The sequence below is a fragment of the Esox lucius genome, chromosome 18 (assembly GCF_011004845.1).
Source record: "Esox lucius isolate fEsoLuc1 chromosome 18, fEsoLuc1.pri, whole genome shotgun sequence".
Lineage (NCBI taxonomy): Eukaryota > Metazoa > Chordata > Actinopteri > Esociformes > Esocidae > Esox > Esox lucius.
In genome coordinates, this window is record NC_047586.1 from 4,102,385 (window position 1) to 4,129,084 (window position 26,700).

General features: G+C 44.7%; 1 protein-coding gene across 14 annotated transcripts in view; it reads left to right on the plus strand.

Moving 5' to 3' along the window:
- The window catches only part of LOC105024897 (ELKS/Rab6-interacting/CAST family member 1), a 254,096-nt gene that overhangs the window by 203,919 nt on the left and 23,477 nt on the right, over nucleotides 1–26,700 (plus strand). For 10 of the 14 annotated variants that reach the window (XM_034287688.1, XM_029114443.2, XM_034287690.1 and 7 more), the window contains one exon: nucleotides 248–349. In XM_034287688.1, coding sequence (XP_034143579.1) covers nucleotides 248–349 — 102 coding nt within the window. Of the gene's footprint in view, nucleotides 1–247; nucleotides 350–9,943; nucleotides 10,013–26,700 lie in introns of all 14 variants that reach the window. The other 4 variants (XM_034287692.1, XM_029114448.2, XM_029114449.2 and 1 more) reach the window with 1 other exon arrangement.

Below are 26,700 nucleotides of genomic sequence, written 5' to 3' on the forward strand. Positions count from 1 at the left end.
TGAATCAGTTCAGGTTGGATAAAAAAACAAAACTTCAAGTGACTCAGGACTGCTTCTGGACTGGTTGCCTAGCTACTAGATTTGAAACCAGGTTGTTTCCCCCCCGAGTCCGACCCTGAACCGTGCGTTGACAACTAGTGGGACAGGAATCTGAGTCAGACTGTACATGAAGCAGTATTCACTGTAAACGTCAGGAGAATCTGTCATTTACCCTGATCCTACGTGTTGTCCTGTGTTTCTCCGCCAGACTCAGAACCGCATGAAGTTGATGGCCGATAACTATGAGGATGAACACCTGAAGGCCTCGTCACAATCTGACCAGACCAACCACAAACCCTCCCCAGATCAGGTAACACCAAATCACAGGTACAGAAGTGTTCAGCATTTCTGTGATAGTACACAACGTAACAGAAAGTTACAGAACATTTGTAATTACAAAAAAAATCATCAGATTGCTCAGACATTGTGTGGGTATTGTTACTGTTGACTATGACTATTGTAGCTGTAAATGGCAAATTTATAAAGGAATATCTACATAGGCATAAAGTGTCCCATTATCAGCAACCATCAGTCCTGTGTTCCAATGGCACGTTGTGTTTGCTAATCCAGGATTTATCATTATAAAAGGCTTAGAAAACCCTTTTGCAACTATTTTGCACAGCTGAACAATTGCTGATTAAAGAAGCAATAAAACGTGCCTTCTTTAGACTAGTTGAGTAACTGGAGCATCAACAATTCTAGGTTCAATTACAGATTACAAAAAAATTACAAATAAAATGTCCAGAAACAAAGAACTTTCTCTCCTGATGCTTGTCAGTCTGCTCGTGTTCTGAGAAATGATGGCTATTCCATGTGAAACATTTTCAAGAAACTGAAGATCTTGTACAACACTGTGTACTACTCCCTTCACAGAACAGGGCAAACTGTCTCTAACCAGAATAGAAAGAGTGGGAGGCCCCGGTGCACAACTTAGCAAGAGGACAAATACATTAGTGTCAAACACACCTCACAGGTCCTCACCTGGCAGCTTCATTAAATAGTACCCGCAAAACACCAGTCTCAACATCAACAGTGAAGAGGCAAATCTGGGATGCTGGCCTTCTAGGCAGAGTTGCAAAAAAAAAGGCATATCTCAGACTGGCCAATAAAAAGAAAAATTAAGATGAGCAAAAGAACACAGACACAGAGGAATATTTGAAAAATATGTTTTGGACGGACAAATCTAGTTTGAGGTGTTCAGATCACAAAGACGAACATTTGTCAGATGCAGACCAAATGAAAAGATGCTGGAGGAGTGCGTGATGCCATCTGTCAAGCATGGTGGAGGAGTGCTTGATGCCATCTGTCAAGCATGCTGGAGGAGTGCTTGATGCCATCTGTCAAGCATGGTGAAGGAGTGCTTGATGCCATCTGTCAAGCATGATGGAGGAGTCCTTGATGCCATCTGTCAAGCATGGTGGAGGAGTGCTTGATGCCATCTGTCGAGCATGGTGGAGGAGTCCTTGATGCCATCTGTCAAGCATGGTGGAGGAGTGCTTGATGCCATCTGTCAAGCATGCTGGAGGAGTGCTTGATGCCATCTGTCAAGCATGCTGGAGGAGTGCTTGATGCCATCTGTCAAGCATGCTGGAGGAGTGCTTGATGCCATCTGTCAAGCATGGTGGAGGAGTGCTTGATGCCATCTGTCAAGCATGGTGGAGGAGTGCTTGATGCCATCTGTCAAGCATGGTGGAGTCAATGTGATGGTCTGGAGGTGCTTTCGTGGTGGTAATGTGGGAGATTTGTACAGGGTAAAAGGAATCTTGAAGAAAGAAGGCTATCACCCCATTTTGCAACACCATGCCACACCCTGTGGACAGCACTAGTGGTATGTGAGAAGTGCCCATTAAGCCAATCCAAACTGTTATTTCAACCTACTATTTTGCCCTATTTATTTTCCTATATTTCCTATTCAAACTAATTTCATGTATGTTTTCATGAAAAACAAGTGAAAAACAAGTGACCGCAAACTTTTGAATGTTATAATATAAAGCGGTGTGTGTTTAAATAACAAGTATAGTTTAACAGAGTCAGTCTTCTGATAGAAAGGTCCTGGCTTAATGTGTGCCCTTGTACAGACACTGTTTCAAACTGTTGTAACAACGCAATAGAATACGATCAGTCCTTTCAAATGGCCTGAATGGACATTGAGTGTGAATGCTGAATGTAGTTCTGTTACTGGAAGATCCAGTCACCCAGACTCTGCTGTGTTGGGCCAGTTTCCTGCCCTGGATAGTTCCATAACTGTCCCAAATGCTGCCCCGTTTCTTAGTCCCTCTGTTCCTTATAGCACAGTCATTTTGTGCAGAGCCTTATGGGTCGCTGTATAGGGAATAGGTTGAACATGAGAGAGGCACCCCATGCCGAGTGGGGAACTGCTGGTCTCATTATCGTTCCCTTTGACTTCCTCTCCTCTCTAATCTAGTTGGGTTCTCTGTTCTAGAACCTTCTTTATGCTCTTCTCGAATATCTAACTTTTTTTATGCTCTTCTCAGTTCTAGAACCTTCTTTATGCTCTTCCCTGTTCTAGAAACTTCTTAATTTTCTTCACTGTTCTAGAACTTTAGTTATACTTTTCTTTGTTATAGAACCTAATTCATGCATTTCTCTCTAGTGTCTTTTGTCTTTCTCACTCCCTCTTCTTCACTCCTTCCTTCCCATCTGTAGTGGTTAAGGTCTCCCAAAGGGCTCTCTCCTGGTTTACAAGTCAAAGTCATTATAGCCAAGCACAAACAACAGGAAATTACATCTTTCACATCCAATAAACCACAGCACTCTGAACCGTAAGCACTCTTATTATCTCACATTAGGCACCGAAAATCGCTTGGGCGAGCAAAGCACACACGTATACCCTGGCAAGTAAGGAAGGAAGCCCGTTCACACAAATGCACAAGCATGCATGCATGCACACACGCAATAAGTGTGTCTGACTGCAAGCAGTTTAACCTTTTTTTAACCTTTGTTTTTCCAAGTAAATTCCTTTGAGGAAAAAAAAAGGTTTCATCAAGATAGCAGCACCTAATAGTTATATATTATTCAGCACGTACACACACACACACACACGTAAACATGACCACACACACCCAATAATAGGCCCCAATCCCAATTCAGATTTCCCCCTGAAACAATGTCCAGTCACCATTCAGCCTTCCCAGATATGATTGGTTCTGTCCTTCCTTTGTTTTCCCAGTGCTGAATACGCTGAAAACGTACATAGCTTGAAACTTTCATTATGGACCCAATGCATGCCAATGAGCCTCAAAGCATAGTGTAATGTTGCTCTACCATAATGTACTGCCCTGCTAAAACAGAGTGACAGGAGGGAGAGGAGGGGGCTGGAGAAGGGGGAGAGAGGGCGGGGGGAACTACATCTCCATAGCTAATTGCCTGAGAGAGGGAAGGGGAGACAGGGACTGGGGGGGGGGGGTATAGGAGAGATCTACTCAGCAGAGAGGGAGGGAGGTCTGACCAGCCGTCTGCCTGAATTAGCCAAATCCTGTTTTATTGCTCCCCTTTCTGCTCTAGATAATTTTAACATGGCGTCTTGACTTCTTCATCAGTACCCTAAAAGCACACAGTGCTATATATCTATGTAAACCTGCAATCCGCTCCATACCCCTTCAGACTCAGATGTTTTACAACCCGAGAATGTTCATACCCTGAGAATGTTCTGACCTTCAGAATGTTCTGACCTCGAGAACGTTCTGACCTCGAGAATGTTCAGACTCTGCGAATGTTCAGAACCCTAGAATGTTCATAGTCAGATGTTTTACAACCTGATAATGTTCATACCCTGAGAATGTTCTGACCTCGAGAATGTTCAGAACCCAGAATGTTCATACCTGTAGAATGTACAGAACCCATGCAAGAATCCCTGCACCCAGAAGTAGCGGTGAAGAGTCGATTACAACATAATTTGTTCCTCAACTCCCTGAACAACCTAGTAAACTCTGTGAAGCTTGTATATATATATATACACTCACCTAAAGGATTATTAGGAACACCTGTTCAATTTCTCATGAATGCAATTATCTAATCAACCAATCACATGGCAGTTGCTTCAATGCATTTAGGGGTGTGGTCCTGGTCAAGACAAGCTCCTGAACTCCAAACTGAATGTCAGAATGGGAAAGAAAGGTGATTTAAGCAATTTTGAGTGTGGCATGGTTGTTGGTGCCAGACGGGCTGGTCTGAGTATTTCACAATCTACTCAGTTACTGGGATTTTCACGCACAACCATTTCTAGGGTTTACAAAGAATGGTGTGAAAAGGGAAAAACATCCAGTATGCGGCATTCCTGTGGGCGAAAATGCCTTGTTGATGCTAGAGGTCAGAGGAGAATGGGCAGACTGATTCAAGCTGATAGAAGAGCAACTTTGACTGAAATAACCACTCGTTACAACCGAGGTATGCAGCAAAGCATTTGTGAAGCCACAACACGCACAACCTTGAGGCGGATGGGCTACAACAGCAGAAGACCCCACCGGGTACCACTCATCTCCACTACAAATAAGAAAAAGAGGCTACAATTTGCACAAGCTCACCAAAATTGGACAGTTGAAGACTGGAAGAATGTTGTCTGGTCTGATGAGTCTCGATTTCTGTTCAGACATTCAGATGGTAGAGTCAGAATTTGGCGTAAACAGAATGAGAACATGGATCCATCATGCCTTGTTACCACTGTGCAGGCTGGTGGTGGTGGTGTAATGGTGTGGGGGATGTTTTCTTGGCACACTTTAGGCCCTTTAGTGCCAATTGGGCATCGTTTAAATGCCACGGCCTACCTGAGCATTGTTTCTGACCATGTCCATCCCTTTATGACCACCATGTACCCATCCTTTGATGGCTATTTCCAGCAGGAAAATGCACCATGTCACAAAGCTCGAATAATTTCAAATTGGTTTCTTGAACATGACAATGAGTTCACTGTACTGAAATGGCCCCCACAGTCACCAGATCTCAACCCAATAAAGCATCTTTGGGATGTGGTGGAACAGGAGCTTCGTGCCCTGAATGTGCATCCCACAAATCTCCATCAACTGCAAGATGCTATCCTATCAACATGGGCCAACATTTCTAAAGAATGCTTTCAGCACCTTGTTGAATCAATGCCACGTAGAATTAAGGCAGTTCTGAAGGCGAAAGGGGGTCAAACACAGTATTAGTATGGTGTTCCTAATAATCCTTTAGGTGAGTGTATGTACCATTTGTAAAGAAAACATGAGTGAGCAGGCAAAACACGTCTTTTATTTCTTATGGGATTCAACTGTAGATCATAAAAGAATGGCACAATCATAAAACAAAACATGGCAAGAAAGAAAAGCACTGATCCCTGTTTAAAAGTCTTCATAGCCTTAGTTCTTAATACTGTGTATTGCCCCCTTTAGCATCAATGACAGCGTGCAGTCTATTGTAATAGTCTATTAGGCCCCGAATTGTCTATGAGGCCCCGACGACCAAGGACTTGGCATGACCTGGAGGCATTTTTGCATGACCCAGACGCACCTGCAAAAATTCGGGGCCTCAGACCGGCCCGTCTGGCACCAACAACCATGCCATGCTCAAAATTGCTTAAATCACCTTTCTTTCCAATTCTGACATTCAGTTTGGAGTTCAGGAGATTGTCTTGACCAGGACCACACCCCTAAATGCATTGAAGCAACTGCCATGTGATTGGTTGATTAGATAATTGCATTAATGAGAAATTGAACATGTGTTCCGAATAATCCTTTAGGTGAGTGTATATAACCAATTCTCCAAGGGTATGCAAACTTTTGAGCAATTGTATACACCAATCTGCCATAACATCATGACCACCTGCCTAATATTGTGTAGGTCCCCCTTTTGCTGCCAAAACAGCCCTGACCCATCGAGGCATGGACTCCACTAGACCTCTGAAGGTGTTCTGTGATATCTGGCACCAAGACGTTAGCAGCAGATCCTTTAAGTCCTGTAAGGTGTGAGGTGGGGCATCCATGGATCGGACCTGTTTGTCCAGCACATCCCACAGATGCTCAATTGGATTGAGATCTGGGGAATTTGGAGGCCAAGTCAACACCTTGAACTTGTTGTTATGTTCCTCAAACCATTCTGGAACCATTTTTGCTTTGTGGCAGGGCACATTATCCTGCTGAAAGAGGCCAATGCCATCTGGGAATACAGTTGCCATGAAAGTGAGCACATGGTCTGCAACAATGCTCAGGTAGGTGGTACGTGTCAAAGTAGCATCCACATGAATGGCAGGACCCAAGGTTTCCCAGCAGAACATTGCCCAAAGCATCACACTGCCTCCACCTGCTTGCCTCCTTCCCATAGTGCATCCTGGTGCCATGCGTTCTCCAGGTAAGCGACGCACAAGCACCTGGAGATCCACGTGATCAGACCAGGCCACCTTCTTCCATTGCTCCATGGTCCAGTTCTGATGCACACGTGCCCATTGTAGGTGCTTCCGGCTGTGGACAGGGGTCAGCGTGGGCACCCTGACTGTTCCGCGGCTACGCAGCCCCATACGCAACAAACTGTGGTGCACTGTGTGTTCTGACACCTTTCTGTCAGTACCAGCATTAACCTTTTCAGCAATTTGAGCTACACGGGCCAGCCTTCACTACCCACATGCATCAATGGTCCTTGGCCACCCATGACCCTGTCACCGGTTCACCACTTTTACTTCCTTGGACCACTTTTGATAGGTACTGACCGCTGCAGACACTCCAGAAGGGCTGCCGTTTTAGAGATGCTCTGACCCAGTCGACTAGCCATCACAGTTTGGCCCATGTCAAAGTTGCTCTCAGATCCTTACGCTTGCCCACTTTTTCCTGCTTCTAACACATCAACTTTGAGGACAGAATGTTCACTTGCTACCTAATATATCCCACCCACTGACAGGTGCCATGATAATGAGACTATCAGTGTAATTCTCTTCACCTGTCAGTGGTCATAATGATATGGCTGGTCGGTGTATATATGTAAGTCAATCAAATTTCAATCAAATGTATTTATCAAGCCCTTTTTACATCAGCAGTTGTCACAAAGTGCTTTTACAAAACACCCAGCCTTAAATCCCAAGGAGCAAACAACAGTAGTTTTGCATTTCAGTGGCTAGGAAAAACTCCCTAAGTAGGCTGAAATTTAGGAAGAAACCTAGAGAGGAACCAGGCTCAGAGGGGTGACCAGTCCTCTTCTGGCTGTGCCAGGTGAACATATTAAGAGTACAAATTGTAATAATTAATAAATGCATCTGGGCTGAGTCCAGAGTCTATTTAAACTTAGTCCAGGTCAGCAGCATGACCAGATGGACAAGGACAGGGACAGCAAGGGGGAGGTGGGAGGGGTCAGCACAGTGTCAGCTGAAATTGTCAGGTATCGTCTTGATCTGCAACACAACCGGGGATAGAGAGAGAGAGAGAGAAGTGAGAGACATTTTAATATAACATTCAAAAAGTATTTCTCCTTCCAAAACCTGTGTGTAACATCTACTTGCTATTTTTGATTTGTTAATCTAATGTTTGTTTTTACTTTAGTCATTTGTCATAGCTTTTTTTATTATTATTTTCCACTTGCTTTGGCAATATAATCAAATGTTTCCCATGCCAATAAAGCCCTTAAATTTAAATTAAATTTGGAAAGAGAGTGAGGGAAAGAGAGGAGAGACAGAACGAGAGAGAATGAGAGAGAGAGAGGTAGAAGCGTGTTTGACAGCGTGTGTAAGCTGCTTTTTGTCACAAACCAAGCCTGGTTAGTATAGTCAGTAAGAAAAAATTTCTGTTCACTATATTCCTGTTCCAACATACACACACACACACCACACACGCATGCAGAGTCCGTTCGTTCATCCCAGAACCCCACCACCACCACTTTTCTAGTTGCCAAGAAAACACTTAGCGTCGTGTTCTCTGATCTGGGGACGGATCCCTGTCATCATTCACTGCTGGACACTCCAACCAAAACAGAATAGCAGCGCAGGCATCAGAACAATGCCATGTCAAAACAGAATGCAACGCAGGCATCAGATCACTGCCATGTTAAAACAGAATGCAGCACAGGCATCAGAACAATGCCATGTCAAAATAGAATGCAACGCAGGCATCAGAACACTGCCATGTCAAAACAGAATGCAGCACAGGCATCAGAACACTACCACGTCAAAACAGAATGCAGCGCAGGCGTCAGAACACTGCCATGTCAAAACAGAATGCAACACAGGCGTCAGAACACTGCCATGTCAAAACAGAATGCAACGCATGCATCAGAACACTACCATGTCAAAACAGAATGGCAGCACAGGCATCAGAACACTACCATGTCAAAACAGAATAGCAGCACAGGCATCAGAACACTACCATGTCAAAACAGAATAGCAGCACAGGCATCAGAACACTACCATGTCAAAACAGAATAGCAGCACAGGCATCAGAACACTACCATGTCAAAACAGAATAGCAGCACAGGCATCAGAACACTACCATGTCAAAACAGAATAGCAGCACAGGCATCAGAACACTACCATGTCAAAACAGAATAGCAGCACAGGCATCAGAACACTACCATGTCAAAACAGAATAGCAGCACAGGCATCAGAACACTACCATGTCAAAACAGAATAGCAGCACAGGCGTCAGAACACTGCCATGTCAAAACATCACTCCCCCCATTGCAACACAGATCGGTGGGAGTGAGACGGTCTCATTACAGCTGTTTCCACTGATCAGACAGGCAGATGGAGGGCAAGTGTCTCACATCCATATCGGCTTCAATGCAACACCCTTTTTCCTCTTCTCTGACGAAATCCAAATAAAGCAGCTAATGCTATCTTTAGCCAACCTCTGTTTTCACTCTCCTTCTCTGTCTGCCACTGTCTTTCTCCTTTTCTTTTTTGTACCTTCTTATACTGCTTCTTCATCTGTTCTTTCTTTAGTTTGTTTGTTAGCTATTAGAGAATTAGAGAGAAATGAAAAAAGATTGAGCTAGCTGTTATTCTAGCTGGTGTTGTGTGTTGTGATATTTATTTTAAAAGCTAACTGTGAGGAATAGTTTTGCCTCAGTTTGGTCACATTTTCCACTGCAATATGAACAGTGCTAGCTGGTGTAGCATCTGTTTTGGGTTGGTTTCCATGGTGAGGTACTGTACTGGAATCTCAGAATGTGTCACTAAAAGTATCAGAATGTGTCACGAAAAATATTAGAATGTGTCACAAAAAGTATTAGAATGTGTCACAAAAGGTCTCAGAATGTGTCTCAAAAATTCTCAGAATGTGTCACTAAAAGTCTCAGAATGTGTCACGAAAAGTCTCAGAATGTGTCACGAAAAGTCTCAGAATGTGTCACAAAAAGTCTCAGAATGTGTCACAAAAGGTCTCAGAATATGTGACAAAAAGTCTCAGAATGTATCATAAAAGTCTCAAAATTTGTTATGAAATGTTCCAGGATTGTGTCATGAAAATTATCAGGATTTGTCAAGAGAAATCCCAGAATGTGTCATGAAAAGTCCCAGAATGTGCCACGAAAGACTAAGGACTGAATCTCACTCTATTCCCTATTTACTGCGTTACTTTTTGCCCAAAGACCCTGGGACCTGATCCTTCGTGTTTGACTATATAGGAATTAAAGCTAAGGCTAATGAAGGCACACAGGTAACCAGCACCTGTGTTTTTTGCCTGAGCCAAGCCACACCAAAGAGTTCTACATGTTGTCTGTTTTGGTTTTTGAATTCTTAGGTACAGTAGAATGTATCTTTTATTTCTATGAAATTGCAATGTTGTTTTTTAATGACTTGCGATGTTATTAATGCTTTATCTCTTCTTATGGTAAGTCATGGTATTAAAAAAGGAATCATATGTTAATCTTGTTCTCCTTGTCTAACCAATACTCTTCCTTCAATTCCATGCTGCATTGAACTAACCAATAGGATGATGAGGAGGGTATCTGGGCATAACCTGTCCCTGCTCTCTTTCTCTCAGCCATTTTGTACAGAAGGGTGAGCGATCAGTCTCTTACTGGAGAATGCTGCCTGCCTTCATGTGAATCATTTAATAATAATATTCATTTTTATATAAAATTTGTCTTATTTTTTTCGTTCCTTTTTTCATTGTACTTCCTGATGCTCGTCACTGCATGTTTTTAACCCTCCGATTCAATGTATTCTTTTTGTCAAACGTTCATTTTTCTTCTTCAGTTTCCTGTGTCATAATAGTGGACTGGCTGTACTGTGTGGTTCCCTATATGACTGTGTGGTTCTCTATATGACTGTATGGTTCTCTATATGACTGTGTGGTTCTCTATATGACTGTATGGTTCTCTATATGACTGTATGGTTCTCTATATGATTGTGTGGTTCTTTATAAGACTGTGTTTGTGCTCACCTTTTATTCCTCTCTGACGGATCTGTGCGGTTTTTCACGTGTTGCTGGTCTTGATGCTGATGTTATTGTCTGGAAAATTATTAATTTTAACACACTTTTAACACACTTGATCAACTGTTCAGAGGACCAGGGACAGTATACACAACGCACACAAATGCACCCATATACACACACACATACAGTATGTATGTAACTGCAATCCATATCTGTTCAGATATCTCTGAGTTCCCCGTGCGTCATGGAAACATGTATTTCACCCTCCTCAGAACCTGGCTCCCATCAGCTAACCATATTCAAATAAATTACTGGCATTTGAAATATAATATTCACTCCGATTCCTCTTAGCTTTCAAGAGCACTTACTGTTGTTTGACTTTTAAAGAGAGAGAGAGAGAGAGAGAGAACAGTAGAGAGGTATAGAGAGAAAGAGAGAGAACGAGTGCCTGAACACCCCGGTCGTCACTTTTTGTCTCTTCCTTCTCCTTCTCTCATTTTTTCCTTCAAACAGCGGCGTTCACATGTTGGCTCCTCCGCTGACCATGTTGATGGACGACCTAGCAGATGCACACAGACGCTACAGTCGTGTAAATGCATCCATATGAGCAGCACACGTTTTCCTTGTGAACAGTTAGCCTGGTGCTTAGCTTGCTGCTAAAACTTCTACACGTTCCCAAAGGGCTTACCAGCAACAAAGGCTAATGTGCTAGCACCGGTTCATGACACTTCCCAGAGAAAAAGGCTAACATGCTAGCACCGGTTCATGACACTTCCCAGAGAAAAACTCTAACATGCTAGCACCGGTTCATGACACTTCCCAGAGAAAAACTCTAACATGCTAGCACTGGTTCATGACACTTCCCAGAGAAAAAGGCTAACATGCTAGCACTGGTTCATGACACTTCCTAGAGAAAAACTCTAACATGCTAGCACTGGTTCATGACACTTCCTAGAGAAAAAGGCTAACATGCTAGCACCGGTTCATGACACTTCCTAGAGAAAAAGGCTAACATGCTAGCACCGGTTCATGACACTTCCTAGAGAAAAAGGCTAACATGCTAGCACCGGTTCATGACACTTCCCAGAGAAAAAGTCTAACGTGCTAGCAGGTTGGCAACACGGCTTAGTAGTAATGAATTAGCCTGTAGCGCTTCCCTGCTGCTGGACGGAAGAAACATGGATTGCATGAGCAGTTGCATACAGGACACACACTCGCTCGTGCTGATTGGGCCATTAACTCAGGACAGCAAAGGATTGTGTGTGGGCTGGGTTAAGGTGTGTGTGTGTGTGTGTGTGTGTGTGTGCGTGGATGTGTGTGTGCGCATTAATCGCCTGGATAGACCTACAGAAGAGAACTGTGGTTCCTTATCTCCGCCATAGAAATAGAATGAATGGGCATTGACTGGGATGGTGACGCCCTTTCTGTTTACTTCCTGCCTCTCCCTGGCCTTGTAGTTCAACTGACACTTGGTGGTCCTTCAAATGCCACCTTGAGGGTTTCATTCCCACTTTGTTTCATAAAGTCCTTTATATGTCAGCAGTTGTCACCAAGTGCTTTCCCAGATACCCAGCCTGGTCACTGGAGAGGATGCTACGAGATGTAGCAGTATACTGACTGGCAAAAACTACTTTGTCACTCAAAATATAGACCGCAATTTTGGCAGTAAGTATTCCCGACAATTATAGCATTTATTTTTCCTTGTGGCATTTAGCACAGTTCCAGTACTATTTTTGGTTATTTTGGTAAAACATTTTTACCAAAGTAAAGTTAACATTCTACATACAGGCATCTCCCTTGTGACCCACCATTTGACTTTCACATCCATCACACTAACACACATCCATTATAGTCACACACATCCATCACACTCACACACATTCCATCACACTCACACACATCCATTACAGTCACATACATCCATCACACTCACACACATCCATCACACTCACACACATCCATCACACTCACACACATCCATCACAGTCACACACATCCATCACACTCACACACATCCATCACACTCACACACATCCATCACACTCACACACATCCATCACACTCACACACATCCATTACAGTCACATACATCCATCACACTCACACACATCCATCACACTCACACACATCCATCACACTCACACACATCCATCACATTCACATACATCCATTACACTCACACACATCCATCACACTCACACACATCCATTACAGTCACACACATCCATTACAGTCACACACATCCATTACAGTCACACACATCCATTACGCTCATCCACATCCATTACAGTCACACACATCCATCACACTTATACACATCCATCACACTCACACACATAAACTCAAATTAGATCATTATTTGACGCTTGGGGGATCTGGCCAAGAGTACTGTTGAAGTTTTCATTAAGTGAGCTAAATGAAACCTGTATGTAATTTATAGAAAAATCTTAAGAATTTAGAGCAAAAAGATAAATGCATGATTAGACTCCTCCTTCGCTGTTGGTTAACCGTCGATTATAACATTACAAAAGTAAAAAGGATGTTACAACCCAGTGTCTACTTATTTCCTCCCGTTTCCAGGAATCTTTCAGCTGAAATTCATGAAAGATTTGGCAAGGTTTTCAGAACTGTGCCTTCCTAGTATTGACAAAGCCCGACTCCATGGACTTGCATGTAAACAGCCTGGATGAGGTTGACCAAGGTATACCAGAGGGATCTGACATATGCTTGCCCTCATTCTCAATCAAACTCCACTTATGCACCATTATCTGGTAGGACTTAATAATGCGTCAGCCAGAATACTCCTGGACACTTGCCGAGACGTTGCGGGTCGCCGGCCAAGGCACTAGCTTTTTCTTCCAGAGCGATCGGGCGAGCCGTTTCTACCAGACTAGGGGATCCTGATCAGAGCCAGAAGAAGACAGAGAGGAACGTGGGGAGTGGGGTTGAAAGACGAGCGGTCTGATGTAGCGGGTTAACGGTAATGCCGGGATTGGCATCCCTATTCCTGGAGCGCCGCGGTCACTAACGACACACCACACTGAGCTACTTAGTTAATTGATCTGTTCAGTGATTGGCCTAAATTCAACACAGCTGGTCTTCCAGGTCGTCTAAATGAAAACCATGAAGTGCCCGAGGTGCATCAGAACCCGGATTGTGTACCACTGAATATTAGTTTTCATCTGTCCGTCTCTCTCTTGCCCCGCCCTTGCCCTGTTTGCTCTGTCTTCCGATCCCTTCTCATCCGATCTTCATGAAAGGGCCTGGCTGTGTCAGCCTCTGACGGAGGGAAGTGTCATTTTTAATTGAGAAATTGGGCAGTTAGAAAAGGGAACATTTCCACAGCTCTGTTGGACTCATTAATCCCAACATAAAAAGCATGTTTGTTCTCTTCTAATCCTGTTTTTTTTTGGGGGGTATTTTTTATTTGGCAAAATTCATTGTTCCAGCCGGCCTCTCATTTCTTTTTCTTTTGTCATTTGGAAATAGATTATGTTGGGGTATCTTGACCCAAAATATGCCATAATTAGATTAAAATGGGAACCATGTGGTGGGGGAAATGGCAGGGGGTTGTTGTTAAGGAGTTTTGACTCTTGATTTTCATCTAAAGTTGGCCTCAGGCTCTACAGTGGAGTTCCAAAGGGCACCCTTTTCCCCTATCTAGTGCCCTGCCTCATTGGCCCTGATCAGATGCAGTGCTCTAGTCTATGTAAGGGATAGGGTGCTGTTTGGGACGCCCTGTCTTTCTGTAGACTGGAGGAAGTTTAGGAGGGAGTGGAAATCTGCGAAGGGAACCATGTTATTTGCCATTAATTTGAGTGTGGGGTGGGAGAGTATATAGGCAGACCTGAGTTCGTTGTTAAGGTAAACACTTATGTATTTATTGTTAAGGTAAACAAAACGGTACTGTTTTGTTGTAGATTAGGTGAACCAAACGTTTGTATTTTGTTGCTATTTAGGTAAACCAAACAGTTATATTTTGTTTTCATATTTTAAACATTGTGTCAATCTTGAATCACTGAAGTGCTATATGACATCAGAATATCAATATGCCAACTCAGAGCCGTTGACTGAAATCCAATCAATTTACCGTCTCAAACCCGTAACCAGTATGAACTCCTATGGACAAGAGACTAAAAGACTAATCTAACACTGCCTATCCACTTCAAGGTTACTAGCAAGGTCGTCTTAGGGCTGTCACGAAATCAGATTTTCACTACACGATTATCATGGCCAAAGGAATTCACGGTAACAGTATGTATGTATAGGAAATGTCAAAAATGCTATCAGTTTTTTTTCTCTTTTTTGGCAAATGGATTATATTCAAAATACGAGTGTGTGGAGGTGGAGAGAGTCTGTAACCATATCTGTACAAATAAAAAAAATAAAAGCGTACAAAAAGAACAGTTACACTTTATGGATAGTGAAAAGGCAACCTGATGAACTGATAAACAAAAGACCTACATATCCTAACACCGAGAGGAGTTTTTGGAAAAAGACAAAATATTTTTGCCTAGTGAATAGGCTACAAAAAGGAGTTAATTCAGGAGTTGATAGGGTATAGGTCCAGACTCATCGTTATTCACCTTTTTTCCATGTGAATAGGCTACTAAAACGACGTGTCTTTGCGGATCTCGCCCAGGGGTTCTAGTGGGGCTAACGAGTTGATAGGTCCAGTCTCCTTGTTTAAGCACATGCATCGTTTGTCTATAAGTGACATGTATAAAGTATCGAAAAACCGAGAGGTGTTTTTGGAAAATATAACTTTAGTTTCGCCGAGTGAATACGATATTATCATTTGTGTATTATTAACATAATATCAATATTCAATTTTTTAAATATCACGGTTATCGTCAATACCGGTATGTCGCGACACCCTTAGGTAGTCTTCTTCTAGGTGTGCTGCTTATCTTAGCATACATTTTTGACCAATCACAAGTGGGGCTACGCCCCTAACGCTTTATTATTCATACATTTTTGACCAATCACAAGTGGGGCTATGCCCCTAACACTTATTCTCCTAAAACCACTTTGGATTTATACCTCAGAGGCTGTAAACAACACTGTACCAGATTTGGATTTATAGCTCGGAGACTGTAAAAAAATGATGACCTCTCAGTTGGTGACAGGGTCAAAGGTTAAAGGGGAGTCTGTGTTGATTTGTTTGACACCATAACCACACCAGGTCAAGAGGGTTGTCGGGAACATTTGAACTTGTCGCCCTGTGTGATTGTGTGTGTGTGCGTGTGCGTGTGTTTGTGAGTAGGTGTGTGGGTTTTAGGTTTTAGTCAGGTTTTAGTATCTTTGTGTGTCCCCACAAAGGTAATAAAACTTGACAAATTGGTCCTCACAAGGTTTTTCCAGGTTCCCTATAGGGAACATTATGTTTGGTTTAGGTTTAGGCACTAAGACTAGGTTACGTTTAGGCATAAAAGTTATTCAGGTTAAGGTTATGTCTAGGGACCCTGGATTTCTCAGTGAGCTCCCCCCCACAAGGATAAAAAAACAAACGTGTGTGCATGAATTGTACCAGTGCCTCTTCTATAGTTTCTTCTATAGGCCTCAGATCCTTCAACCCTAGAGGGATGGTGAGTTAACCTCTAGAATGGTTGTTGCAGAAACTCTCCCTATCAGAGTTATTCACCACAGGCCCCCCAGGAACACTCTGTCATCAGGCAGCAGGCTGTTGTCTGAGAGGTAGACACTGTCTCTCTGCTTTCTGCCTCTCAAAGGGACTTTTATTGTCCTGGGAAAGATTTGTTTACAACACCAAAGCAAGGGGAGATGAGGAAGTATAAGTTAGAATAACTATAAACAAAAGTGAAATAAACAATTGGATATTCTAAGCAAACATTTATCCACACAAATGTTTCAAAATGATAGAGGTTCCACGCGTTATGCTGTTGACTTTGTACAGTGTTGTAATTAACTTGCTTGGTAGATACTCTAGTAACAGTAATCCCTTGCACGTCTTAATGAAGCAGTAACTGCCATGACAGCTCAGCTGTGTTGTATACCAGGACCTCACACAACCAGGCATAGACATGATGTGTTTGGAACTCTGAGATCAGAATACAGGAAAGGCTCTTACTGTAAAGTCTAGACAGCCTTGGAGAACCTGACCGGGATGTGTTTGTCTTTCTTCTGGAAAAGGATCTGTGTAGACACACAAATATGTATACCCTAAAACACACACACTAACACACACACACTAAGAAACACGCACAAACACAGCAACAATTTGTTGTGGAAGAGACAAAAGGAGGTAGAGGCAACACACTTTTTTATCGATCCTTCTAATGTATATATCTCTCTTTCGCTTTCTGTTTCATTCTCTTCTGAGTTTCTCTTCTGAGTAACTATTTCTCTCCTTTCTACCATTTTCTCTCCTCCCTCTCCTTCTCTCCTCATCTGGAGTGTCTTCGTCCTCTCCATCCTCTTCATTCTCTGAGTGTCAGTAGACCACATTTCCTGGCATCACTCTCAAGATGCATCAGTCAGGAAAAATACTTTTTAATGGTGCTTCAGTGTTTCTGGTTTCCCTCTTGGATCTGGGCTGGGTGAGCCTGAGCTGGGGCCTCTCTCTCATTTCTCGTGTTTGTCTGTGTGTGTGTGTTTTTCTGTGTATGTGTTTGTCTGTGCGTGTGTGTTTGTCTTATGTGTGTGTGCGTGTGTGTTGGTCTGTGTGTGCTTGTCTGTTTGTGTGTGTGTGTGTTTGTTTATGTGTGTGTTTCGGGGTAATGGTGCCATGCCAAGAGAGGCACAAACATACAGCAGCACCCGCTTGTCTTATATGTGTGTGCGTGTGTGTGTGTGTGTGTGTGCATGTGTTTGCAGATACAGAGGTCAAAAATAGACCTGTTTGTTTTCCCATCATGCTAGCAGCAACCAGAATACACTCTGGTCCCTCCCCATCACGTTTGGGTGTTTATGTGTTTCTGTGTTTATGTGTGTGTGTGTGTGTGTGTGTGTGTGTTTGTGGGTGTGTGGGCGTGTGTGTTTATGTGTGTGTGTGTGTGTGTGTGTGTGTGTTTATGTGTGTGTGTGTGTGTGTGTTCTCTGTCCGTCTAGACGTCACGGCTGGCCTGTGATGCCCAGAAAAATGAGAGTTTAAAAAAACAGAAGTCATTTACAGACTGGACAGAAGTGAAGCATTTAGATGTTTACAAAGGATTAAATTAGAGGCAGTTGGTCTGCTTTGAGGGATTTGGTCCGTTTGGAGGGAGTTTGTCCATTTGGAGGGAGTTTGTCCATTTGGAGGATCTTGGTCCATTTGGAGGGAGTTTGTCCATTTTGAGGATCTTGGTCCATTTGGAGGGAGTTTGTCCATTTGGAGGATCTTGGTCCATTTGGAGGGAGTTTGTCCATTTGGAGGATCTTGGTCCATTTGGAGGGAGTTTGTCCATTTGGAGGATCTTGGTCCATTTGGAGGATCTTGGTCCATTTGGAGGATGTTGGTCTATTTGGAGGATGTTGGTCCATTTGGATGAAGTTGGTCCATTTAGAGGGAGTTGGTCCATTTGGTGCAGCTGAGCCAGAAGATATCTACTTGTACAATCTAAAAAGAAAAAGTTCCTGGGGAATCCTTTGGCGGTTCTTCAAGTCAAAACTGTGACCAAACCTTCTAACATCTTTGAAGATCTTTCACAGAACTGCTTGTAATAATTCCTCAAGCAAAGTTTCTCAACTTTTAGGGTTCATTTTTGTGGGGTTCTTCAAAAGGCTCTTTGAGGTACTAATTAAGGGGTTCTAGCACAGTTTCAGTTTGAAGCAGCCCTTAAACTTCATTTTGGAAATTGGTTCTTTCTTGAATTTAGAGAGAAACTGAGAGTTAGAGTAATCTTTGAGGCTGGTGGAAAATAATTAACCTCAAATAGCCTCAAAGAGGCCAGATTGTAACAGAATGTATTAGTTTTCTTCCTCACTGAGAGGCCTTCTGAGACTTTAAAATCTCATTGTGCCGACATTATGCGGTCGGAATTTTGCTGCCTACTTCCCTCTTCCCCTCCCTCTCATCCCCTCTCCTACTTCCCTCTTCCCCTCCCTCTCATCCCCTCTCCTCCTTCCCTCTTCCCCTCCCTCTCATCCCCTCCCTCTCATCCCCTCTCCTCCTTCTCCCTTACCTCCCTCTCATCCCCTCTCCTCCTTCTCCCTTACCCCCCTCTCATCCCCTCTTCTCCTTCCCTCTTCCCCTCTCTCTCATCCCCTCTCCTCCTTCCCTCTTCCCCTCCCTCTCATCCCCTCTCCTACTTCTCCCTTACCTCCCTCTCATCCCCTCTCCTCCTTCTCCCTTACCTCCCTCTCATCCCCTCTCCTCCTTCTCCCTTACCCCCCTCTCATCCCCTCTCCTCCTTCCCTCTTCCCCTCCCTCCCTCTTCCCCTCCCTCTCATCCCCTCTCCTCCTTCTCCCTTACCTCCCTCTCATCCCCTCTCCTCCTTCTCCCTTACCTCCCTCTCATCCCCTCTCCTCCTTCTCCCTTACCTCCCTCTCATCCCCTCTCCTCCTTCTCCCTTACCTCCCTCTCATCCCCTCTCCTCCTTCTCCTCATGTGTTAATGGGACCTTGGTGAAGCCAGGGTTCGGCCGATCTTGGCCTAGCTCTGCAGGTTTTGGGGGGGGAGGAGGGAAAGTGCTCGTAATGCGATTAGGTAATGTACTGTGACTGCACTGCAAGGGGAGGAAAAACCTCGACAAATTGGGCCTATTTTAAGAAAAGGGTCTCTCTCTCCTTCGAAATCTCTGATAACGGCCTGCTTTGTGAGTTTTTCCAGCAGGCTCTGTGCTGACCACGTTGAAAGAAGGAAATGGGTGGAACGGTTATTACCCAGAATGCTTGTTTTTAATGGAGGATATCTAGTCCCCGACACAGGCCAGCGGGCCTCATCTGGAAAAGCGCTACCAAAGCTCCACCCCCCCCCCCCCCCCCCCCCCCCCCGGACGGGATAGGAGGAGTCAAAGGTGACTGTTTTCCCGATTTCCTGTTAGTGAAGAAACTTGTTAGAGGACAAGATGTCTGCGTGTCTGCGCGCCGTTTGAGAGGCTGACGGCAGGTCCAGGTTCCCATCGGCTCACCTGACCAAAGGTGTGCTGCCGTGTCTCCATCTCTCTGTCTGTCGTTCTACCTGGCGTGGAAGGTGAAGACGGCAGTGGGGGAGGCGTGGAGGCATCAGGCGCAGGGGGCGTGCTTTACAGACCCTCGAGCTCGGCTGCTCAGGTCGGCGGGGGCTTTCATACATCGGTACTGTAAACTTCAGAACCGCCTGGGGCGGATGTGTGGGCGCCAGGAGGGGCCAGTGGAGGTTGAAGATGAGGAAGACCCTTTCCAGGGTTGTTATGGTGACTTGCTTAAACAGCTGGACAAAAAGGTTATTTTTTTTACTGGAAATATCCATTTGTTTCTTTTTCAATTTCTCATTGTCTCTTCATGGGTACCTCACTTCCTCGTGGACAAAATGTGTAGAATTGCAGGAAAGCGGAATTAGAAAACGATTTAACAAAGTGTACTCTACCAACATGAGGGGTTTTTGGAATCAGGTTGTGCAAAATGGTTTTCTTTACTCCAATAAATGAATATATTCATTTGGGTCTTGGCCATCTAGATTTCTGGTCCATCTCAAAAAACATAGGGTTAAGGTTATACACACTCACTTACACACACACATGTACACACACACACACGTACACAAAAGCACACACACATCTACACACACACACACGTACACACACACACAGACACACATGTACACACACACATGTACACACAAATGTACACACACGCACACAGACACACATGTACACACACACACAGACACACATGTACACACACATGTACACACACACATGTACACACACACATGTACACACACCAGCCCCCCATGGCCTGTTCCCTCTGCCGGCTTGATTTAAGAGTGATAGGAAACGGCCCCCTCTCCTTTTCTCTGTCTCTCTCTCCTTCTCTCTGTCTCTCCTTCTCTCTGTCTCTCTCTCCCCTTCTCTCTGTCTCTCTCTGCTGTCCAACTGCAATGTTAAATCTCTCAGTTCATTTAGCACTTAACCAGGCATGGACGATAAGGAGACGGAGGAGGCACAGAGGATGACAAGGAGGAGTAACAGAGGATGACGAGAAGGATGATTAGGAGGAGGGAAAGGTGGTGTTAGTTCCCTTCTCTTGTCTTTCTCTGTCTTTGTTCTCAATACTTTCGCTGTCCTTTCTCCCTCCCCTTGCCTCTCTCTCTCCCTCCTCTCCCCCCTCTCCCCCCTCTCCCCTCTCTCCCCCCTCTCCCTCCTCTCCTCTCTCCCCCCTCTCCCTCCTCTCCCCCCTCTCCCTCCTCTCCCCCCTCTCCCTCCTCCCCTCTCTCCCCCCTCTCCCCTCTCTCCCCCCTCTCCCTCCTCTCCCCCCTCTCCCCCCTCTCCCTCCTCCCCTCTCTCCCCCCTCTCCCTCCTCTCCCCCCTCTCCCTCCTCTCCCCCCTCTCTCTCCAGCCCAGCTGTGTTCTACAGTATGACCCGCATTCCAACCTAACAGAAACTAATCTATCATACTCCTCCTGCCATACAAACACACACACACACACACACACTGAAAAACACACCCACAGATGCACACTAACAAACACACACCCACCCACGCACAGACTGACAAACACGCACACACACAGACAAACACACGCAGTACAGTGACCCACATTCCATGAACTCACTGACTGGCCTCTGTGGTCCCGCCAGCCTCTTTTGAAGTGGTTCCGTGGGCTGTCGCTCATGGCATCGACAGACACACACACACACACACACACACTCACACACACTCACACGCACTCACACACGGAGTTGAAGACGTCTGATGATAGATGTGATGCTGTCCTGTTGAACAGCCCAAATGGCGTTTCCGAAAAATAACACACATTGCAGACAGAGTGTGTGTGTATGTGTGTGTGTGTGTTTTATGAGGTGAGTTAGAAAAATGGAGTGTGTGTACACTCCCAGAGCATTGAGTGAGACATCCCTTACTCTGCTTCTGTGGCCCGGCTTGGCGACCAATCAAAGTCTCACAGCCTGACAAGGTCTGTCCTGAATTGGACGCAGCTACATAGACCTTGTACAATGTCTATGTAGCTGTGTACAATGTCTATGTAGCTGTGTACAATGTCTATGTAGCTGTGTACAATGTCTATGTAGCTGTGTACAATGTCTATGTAGCTGTGTACAATGTCTATGTAGCTGTGTACAATGTCTATGTAGCTGTGTACAATGTCTATGTAGCTGTGTACAATGTCTATGTAGCTGTGTACAATGTTTATGTAGCTGTGTACAATGTCTATGTAGCTGTGTACAATGTCTATGTAGCTGTGTACAATGTCTATGTAGCTGTGTACAATGTCTATGTAGCTGTGTACAATGTCTATGTAGCTGTGTACAATGTCTATGTAGCTGTGTACAATGTCTATGTAGCTGTGTACAATGACTATGTAGCTGTGTACAATGACTATGTAGCTGTGTACAATGACTATGTAGCTGTGTACAATGTCTATGTAGCTGTGTACAATGACTATGTAGCTGTGTACAAATACCTATGTAGCTGTGTACAATGACTATGTAGCTGTGTACAATGACTATGTAGCTGTGTAAAATGTTTTTCTTTTTCCGAGCCACTTCAAAACAGTGTGTTCGTTTTAGGATCGGCATATCGCAGTCATATGGCGATTTTGCCTCAACTAAGCATTTATTAGCAACAGCAATGCTAGTTGGATATTCAGTTCAACTGCACTGAAGTTAAGGGAGTCTTTGTGGGAAACTACCTGTCTCAGGATGGCAGTGAAGTGGCCCACTCTCTGCTTTGTAGCTCTGCTGGTAGAACATGGGGCTGACGACGCCTGGTTCGTGGGTTTGTCTTACACAGCTAGGCCACTGTGAAAGGAGTATGAACATGGTTGCATGTCTGGTGTAGCGGTCCGGGTTTTGCCCTCTCTCTCTGTCTCACTTTACACACCTGTCTCACTCTACACACCTGTCTCACTCTACACAACTGTCTCCCTCAACATACCTGTCTCACTCTACACCACTGTCTCCAACTATGTACCTGTCCCCCTCTACATACCTGTCTCCCTTTAACAAACCTGTCTCCCTCTACATACCTGACTCCCTTTACAGACCTGTCTCCCTCTACCTAACTGTCTCCCTCTAACTAACTGTTTCCCTCTACATACCTGTCTCCCTCTACCTAACTGTCTCCCTCTACCTAACTGTCTCCCTCTACATACCTGTCCCCCTTTACCTAATTGTCTCCCTCTACCTAACTGTTTCCCTCTACATACCTGTCTCCCTCTACCTAACTGTCTCCCTCTACATACCTGTCTCCCTCTACCTAACTGTCTCCCTCTACATACCTGTCTCCCTTTACCTAATTGTCCCCCTCTACATACCTGTCTCCCTCTACCTAACTGTCTCCCTCTACATACCTGTTTCCCTCTACATACCTGTCTCCCTCTACCTAACTGTCTCCCTCTACATACCTGTTTCCCTCTACATGTCTGCATAGCCACTCCTTCATACTTTCCTGCCATTAAAATATATATATATAAAATTTAGTAATATGAGAATATCTACTTTACTGCCCTTGACCTTCAGGGATAAGCGTTGAGTGTATTCGCACTGTTAGCATCTCCTTCTGTGTGGAAATGTGCTGGGCTGAGCTAGCGACAACCTGGCTAATGCAAGCTGACGTCTTAGCTAGTTGTTTGTTTTTGCACATTTCTATACTCTAAACACTGGTGCTACAACCACATATCCTTCAACTGGATGTGGAATTGTGTAGCCATTATTTTTTCAACATGTAGAAAGTTTCCCGTCCGTCTGAAGACAATGGGCTAGCGGAGAACCAGGAAGAGTCAAATGATGAGGAGGGTGAAGGAGGCGTTTTGGGGGGGGGGGGGGGGTTTAAAGGAGTAGTGTGGTTAAAATAAACATATTTTCCTGTGTATGGGTGTGTGATTTACATTGGAGTGCCCCTGTCTGATTTTGTTCAGCTTATTTTTGGCACTAAATATTATCAGAATTTCAACCTCTAGATAAAAGGGAAACAAAATGAATAAACGACACATGCTGTTTGTTTGGAGCCTGTGTGCTGAAAACTTCAATGTGATGACAAGATCTAACAACTTATATCGGGCAGAGCAGGTCCAAATCAGGACTGATTGTTTACCAAGACACTCAAACACCTTAACCCACAAAATGATCTGGCGAATTTCAACATGACAAATGAAATACCCCCCCCCAAAAAAAAAACATGACCGGTTGAACACTTTCACGGCACCACGTTCAATCGCAATCCGATGTCTCTGGAGAGAGACATAGAGAGAGAGCCTGGAGTTGGAGAGACAGAGAGGCAACGATGAACTTACCAGACCTGCAAGACGAGCCCCCAATCCCTTTTCATTAGTCACGGCTTCTGTAGAACAAATGTCACTTTAAGACGAGTGTCACACCTGGGAGTCAGCATGAAGACTCTGGCTGCTTCTCCTATCTCCTCCCTCCCTCCCTCCACCTGCTACTCGTTGTCTTTCTTGCTGCCTCTCTTCCCTTCTGTCTCACTCTTTCCATCTCTCTCTCCGTCCATCCCCTAGGCCTGGGGCTGCAGCAGGAGAGTTTGTCCTAATGACAGAGATGGAGCCTGGGAGAGAAAGGGGGAGGCAGTGTGGGTGAGAGAGAGGGTGAAAAGGAGAGATCATGATGCCTGTCTGCCTCTGTGTGTGTGTGTGTGTGTGTGTGTGTGTGCGTCCTTCCATGTCTCTGTGTACAAACATGAATCCCACCGGCTGGTCAGAGGGGCGGAGCTTAGGGTCTGGAGACAAACACACACACACACACAAACATACATGCACATAAACACACACACCAACATACACATAAACACATAGGCTGCAGCCTGTTGTCAGAGCAAGTCTGGATGATTCCCTCTCACAGATCAGACAGACAGTCAGGAAGACAGAGAGAGAGACTGTCTGGAAGACAGAGAAAGAGACAGTCAGGAAGACAGAGAAAAAGAGAGACAGTCAAGAAGACAGAGAGAAAGAGAGACAGTCAGGAAGACAGAGAGAGAGAGACAGTCATAAAGACAGAGAGAGAGACAGTCAGGAAGACAGAGACAGAGAGAGACAGTCACGAAGGCATATAGAAAGAGAGACAGTCAGGAAGGCAGAGAGAGAGACAGTCAGGAAGACAGAGAGAGACAGTCAGAAAGACTGAGAGAGAGACAGTCAGGAAGACAGAGAGAGACAGTCAGGAAGACAGAGAGAAAGAGAGACAGTCAGGAAGACAGAGAGAAAGAGAGACAGTCAGGAAGACAGAGAGAGACAGTCAGGAAGACGGAGAGAGACAGTCAGGAAGACGGAGAGAAAGAGAGACAGTCAAGAAGACAGAGAGAGACAGTCAGGAAGACGGAGAGAGACAGTCAGGAAGACGGAGACAGACTTGCTTCCCGTTCCTCTCCTTTTGTATAGCAGTGTGAGAAAGGCATTTAGGGCCCAGAGACGAGCCTTGTTTGTGACAGTGTTGGAACAGGTTTCCTAGGGGCTGCGTAACCGGACTCTAACTTTGGAATATCTTCCCTGAGGGATTGTATCCCTTGTCCGAGAAACACAGACGCGCGCGTGCACACACACAGACGCGTATTCTCAGACATACGTGTTGATTCTTGTAAAACATTTCTGTCTGGTATCGCTTGATCGTTGTTAAAAATTTTAGGACATTTTAACTTAGTGTTGTCTAGTTCTCAAATGGCCTTTAAAATGTCAGACTTGATTTCCCCCAAAGAAATAAGGTACAAGCCTGTGACATCAATGTCCATTAATCACAATTTGCATAACACATAACATTTCCTGTTGCTACTGAAGTATTTTCCTGCTCGGTGAAACTGGCTCAGGACAACGTATCAATATGGACGAGGTAAACATGACCAGTGGAAAATGTAAGCAGCTGTAGGTTCATGAATCATGTTGTATAAAATCTTTCTAGTGTTATTTAAACAGGAAGTAATGGAAGAATATTACAAACCTGCACAGGGCTCTGTAGATGAGAATCTCACACCCACACACACACGCGTACACACACGCAGACACACAAACACACACACGAACAGCAGTGTTTGGATATTGAGAGCCGTGGTTGGAGGGGGAGTAGAGACAAATGGAGGATCACACTTAAAAACACCTCACATCACCTGCTAGCAATATCCACTGTGGTGTGTGTCTGTTTCTGTGTGTCTGTGTGTGTGTGTGTGTGTGTGTGTGATTTAGGCCAAGATAGTAAGTAAAAATGGTCCCTAACCTCCCTCCCCTCCATGTCTCTGTCTTTCCCACCCATCCTCTCTCCCCTCCCTCTCCTTCTCCCCTCCCTCTCCTTCTCCCCTCCCTCTCCTTCTCCCTCTCCTTTCTCCTTCACCCTCCCCACCTCCACTTACTTTGCGGCCATTTTTCTCTCCAGTTTTTTGAGAGGAGCGGATGATTTGTCTTTTTCTTGAAGAGCACTTTATGATGGCAGGCCAGGATGATGGCAGTGTGTGTCTGTCTGTGTCTGTCTGTGTGTGTGTCTGTGTGTGTGTGTGTGTGTGTGTGTGCAGTAGGTTTGACAGTTCGCAGTCCACCCTTTATCGCTGTGTGTGTGTTTTTACTCTGACAACCACGTAGTTCTGCATTGAACACGTGTGTGTGGCTGTAAGATGAGAGCTTCATAAAAGCTTCAGTTATGGCCACTGTGTGAGTGTGGCTGGGGTGTGACCGCTGTACAGCCAAACCTGGCTACTGTGAACGAGGGATGGAATGAGGGAGGGACAGACAGAGAGAGAGATGGAGGAGGAGAGGAAATGTTCCCTGATATTTGGCTGTGCAAACTTCCAAGCCTTCCAAGCCCCACCAGGGCCCCTCCATGTGGATCCTTCCCAGCCAGGGAGAACCAAACTGGGCCAAGAATGTGTCCTCCAGGGGCCTGAGCTCCAGGGCTGTGGAGATTGCGAAGTCAGGAGTTCACTAAAACCATGTACCCCTATAGGCATGGGCAAACATGTGCAGGCAGGAACACACACACATATATATATACATTCACACACACACACACATATACACACAGTACCAGTCAAAAGCAGTGAATGGGTAAGAGTCCAAACTTTTGACTGGTACTGTGTGTATATGTGTGTGTGTAAATGTATATATATATATATATATATGTGTGTGAGTGTGTGTGTGTTCCTGCCTGCACATGTAAAACATAAACTCACACACACATACACACGCAAAGACACATGGAGACACACCCACACAC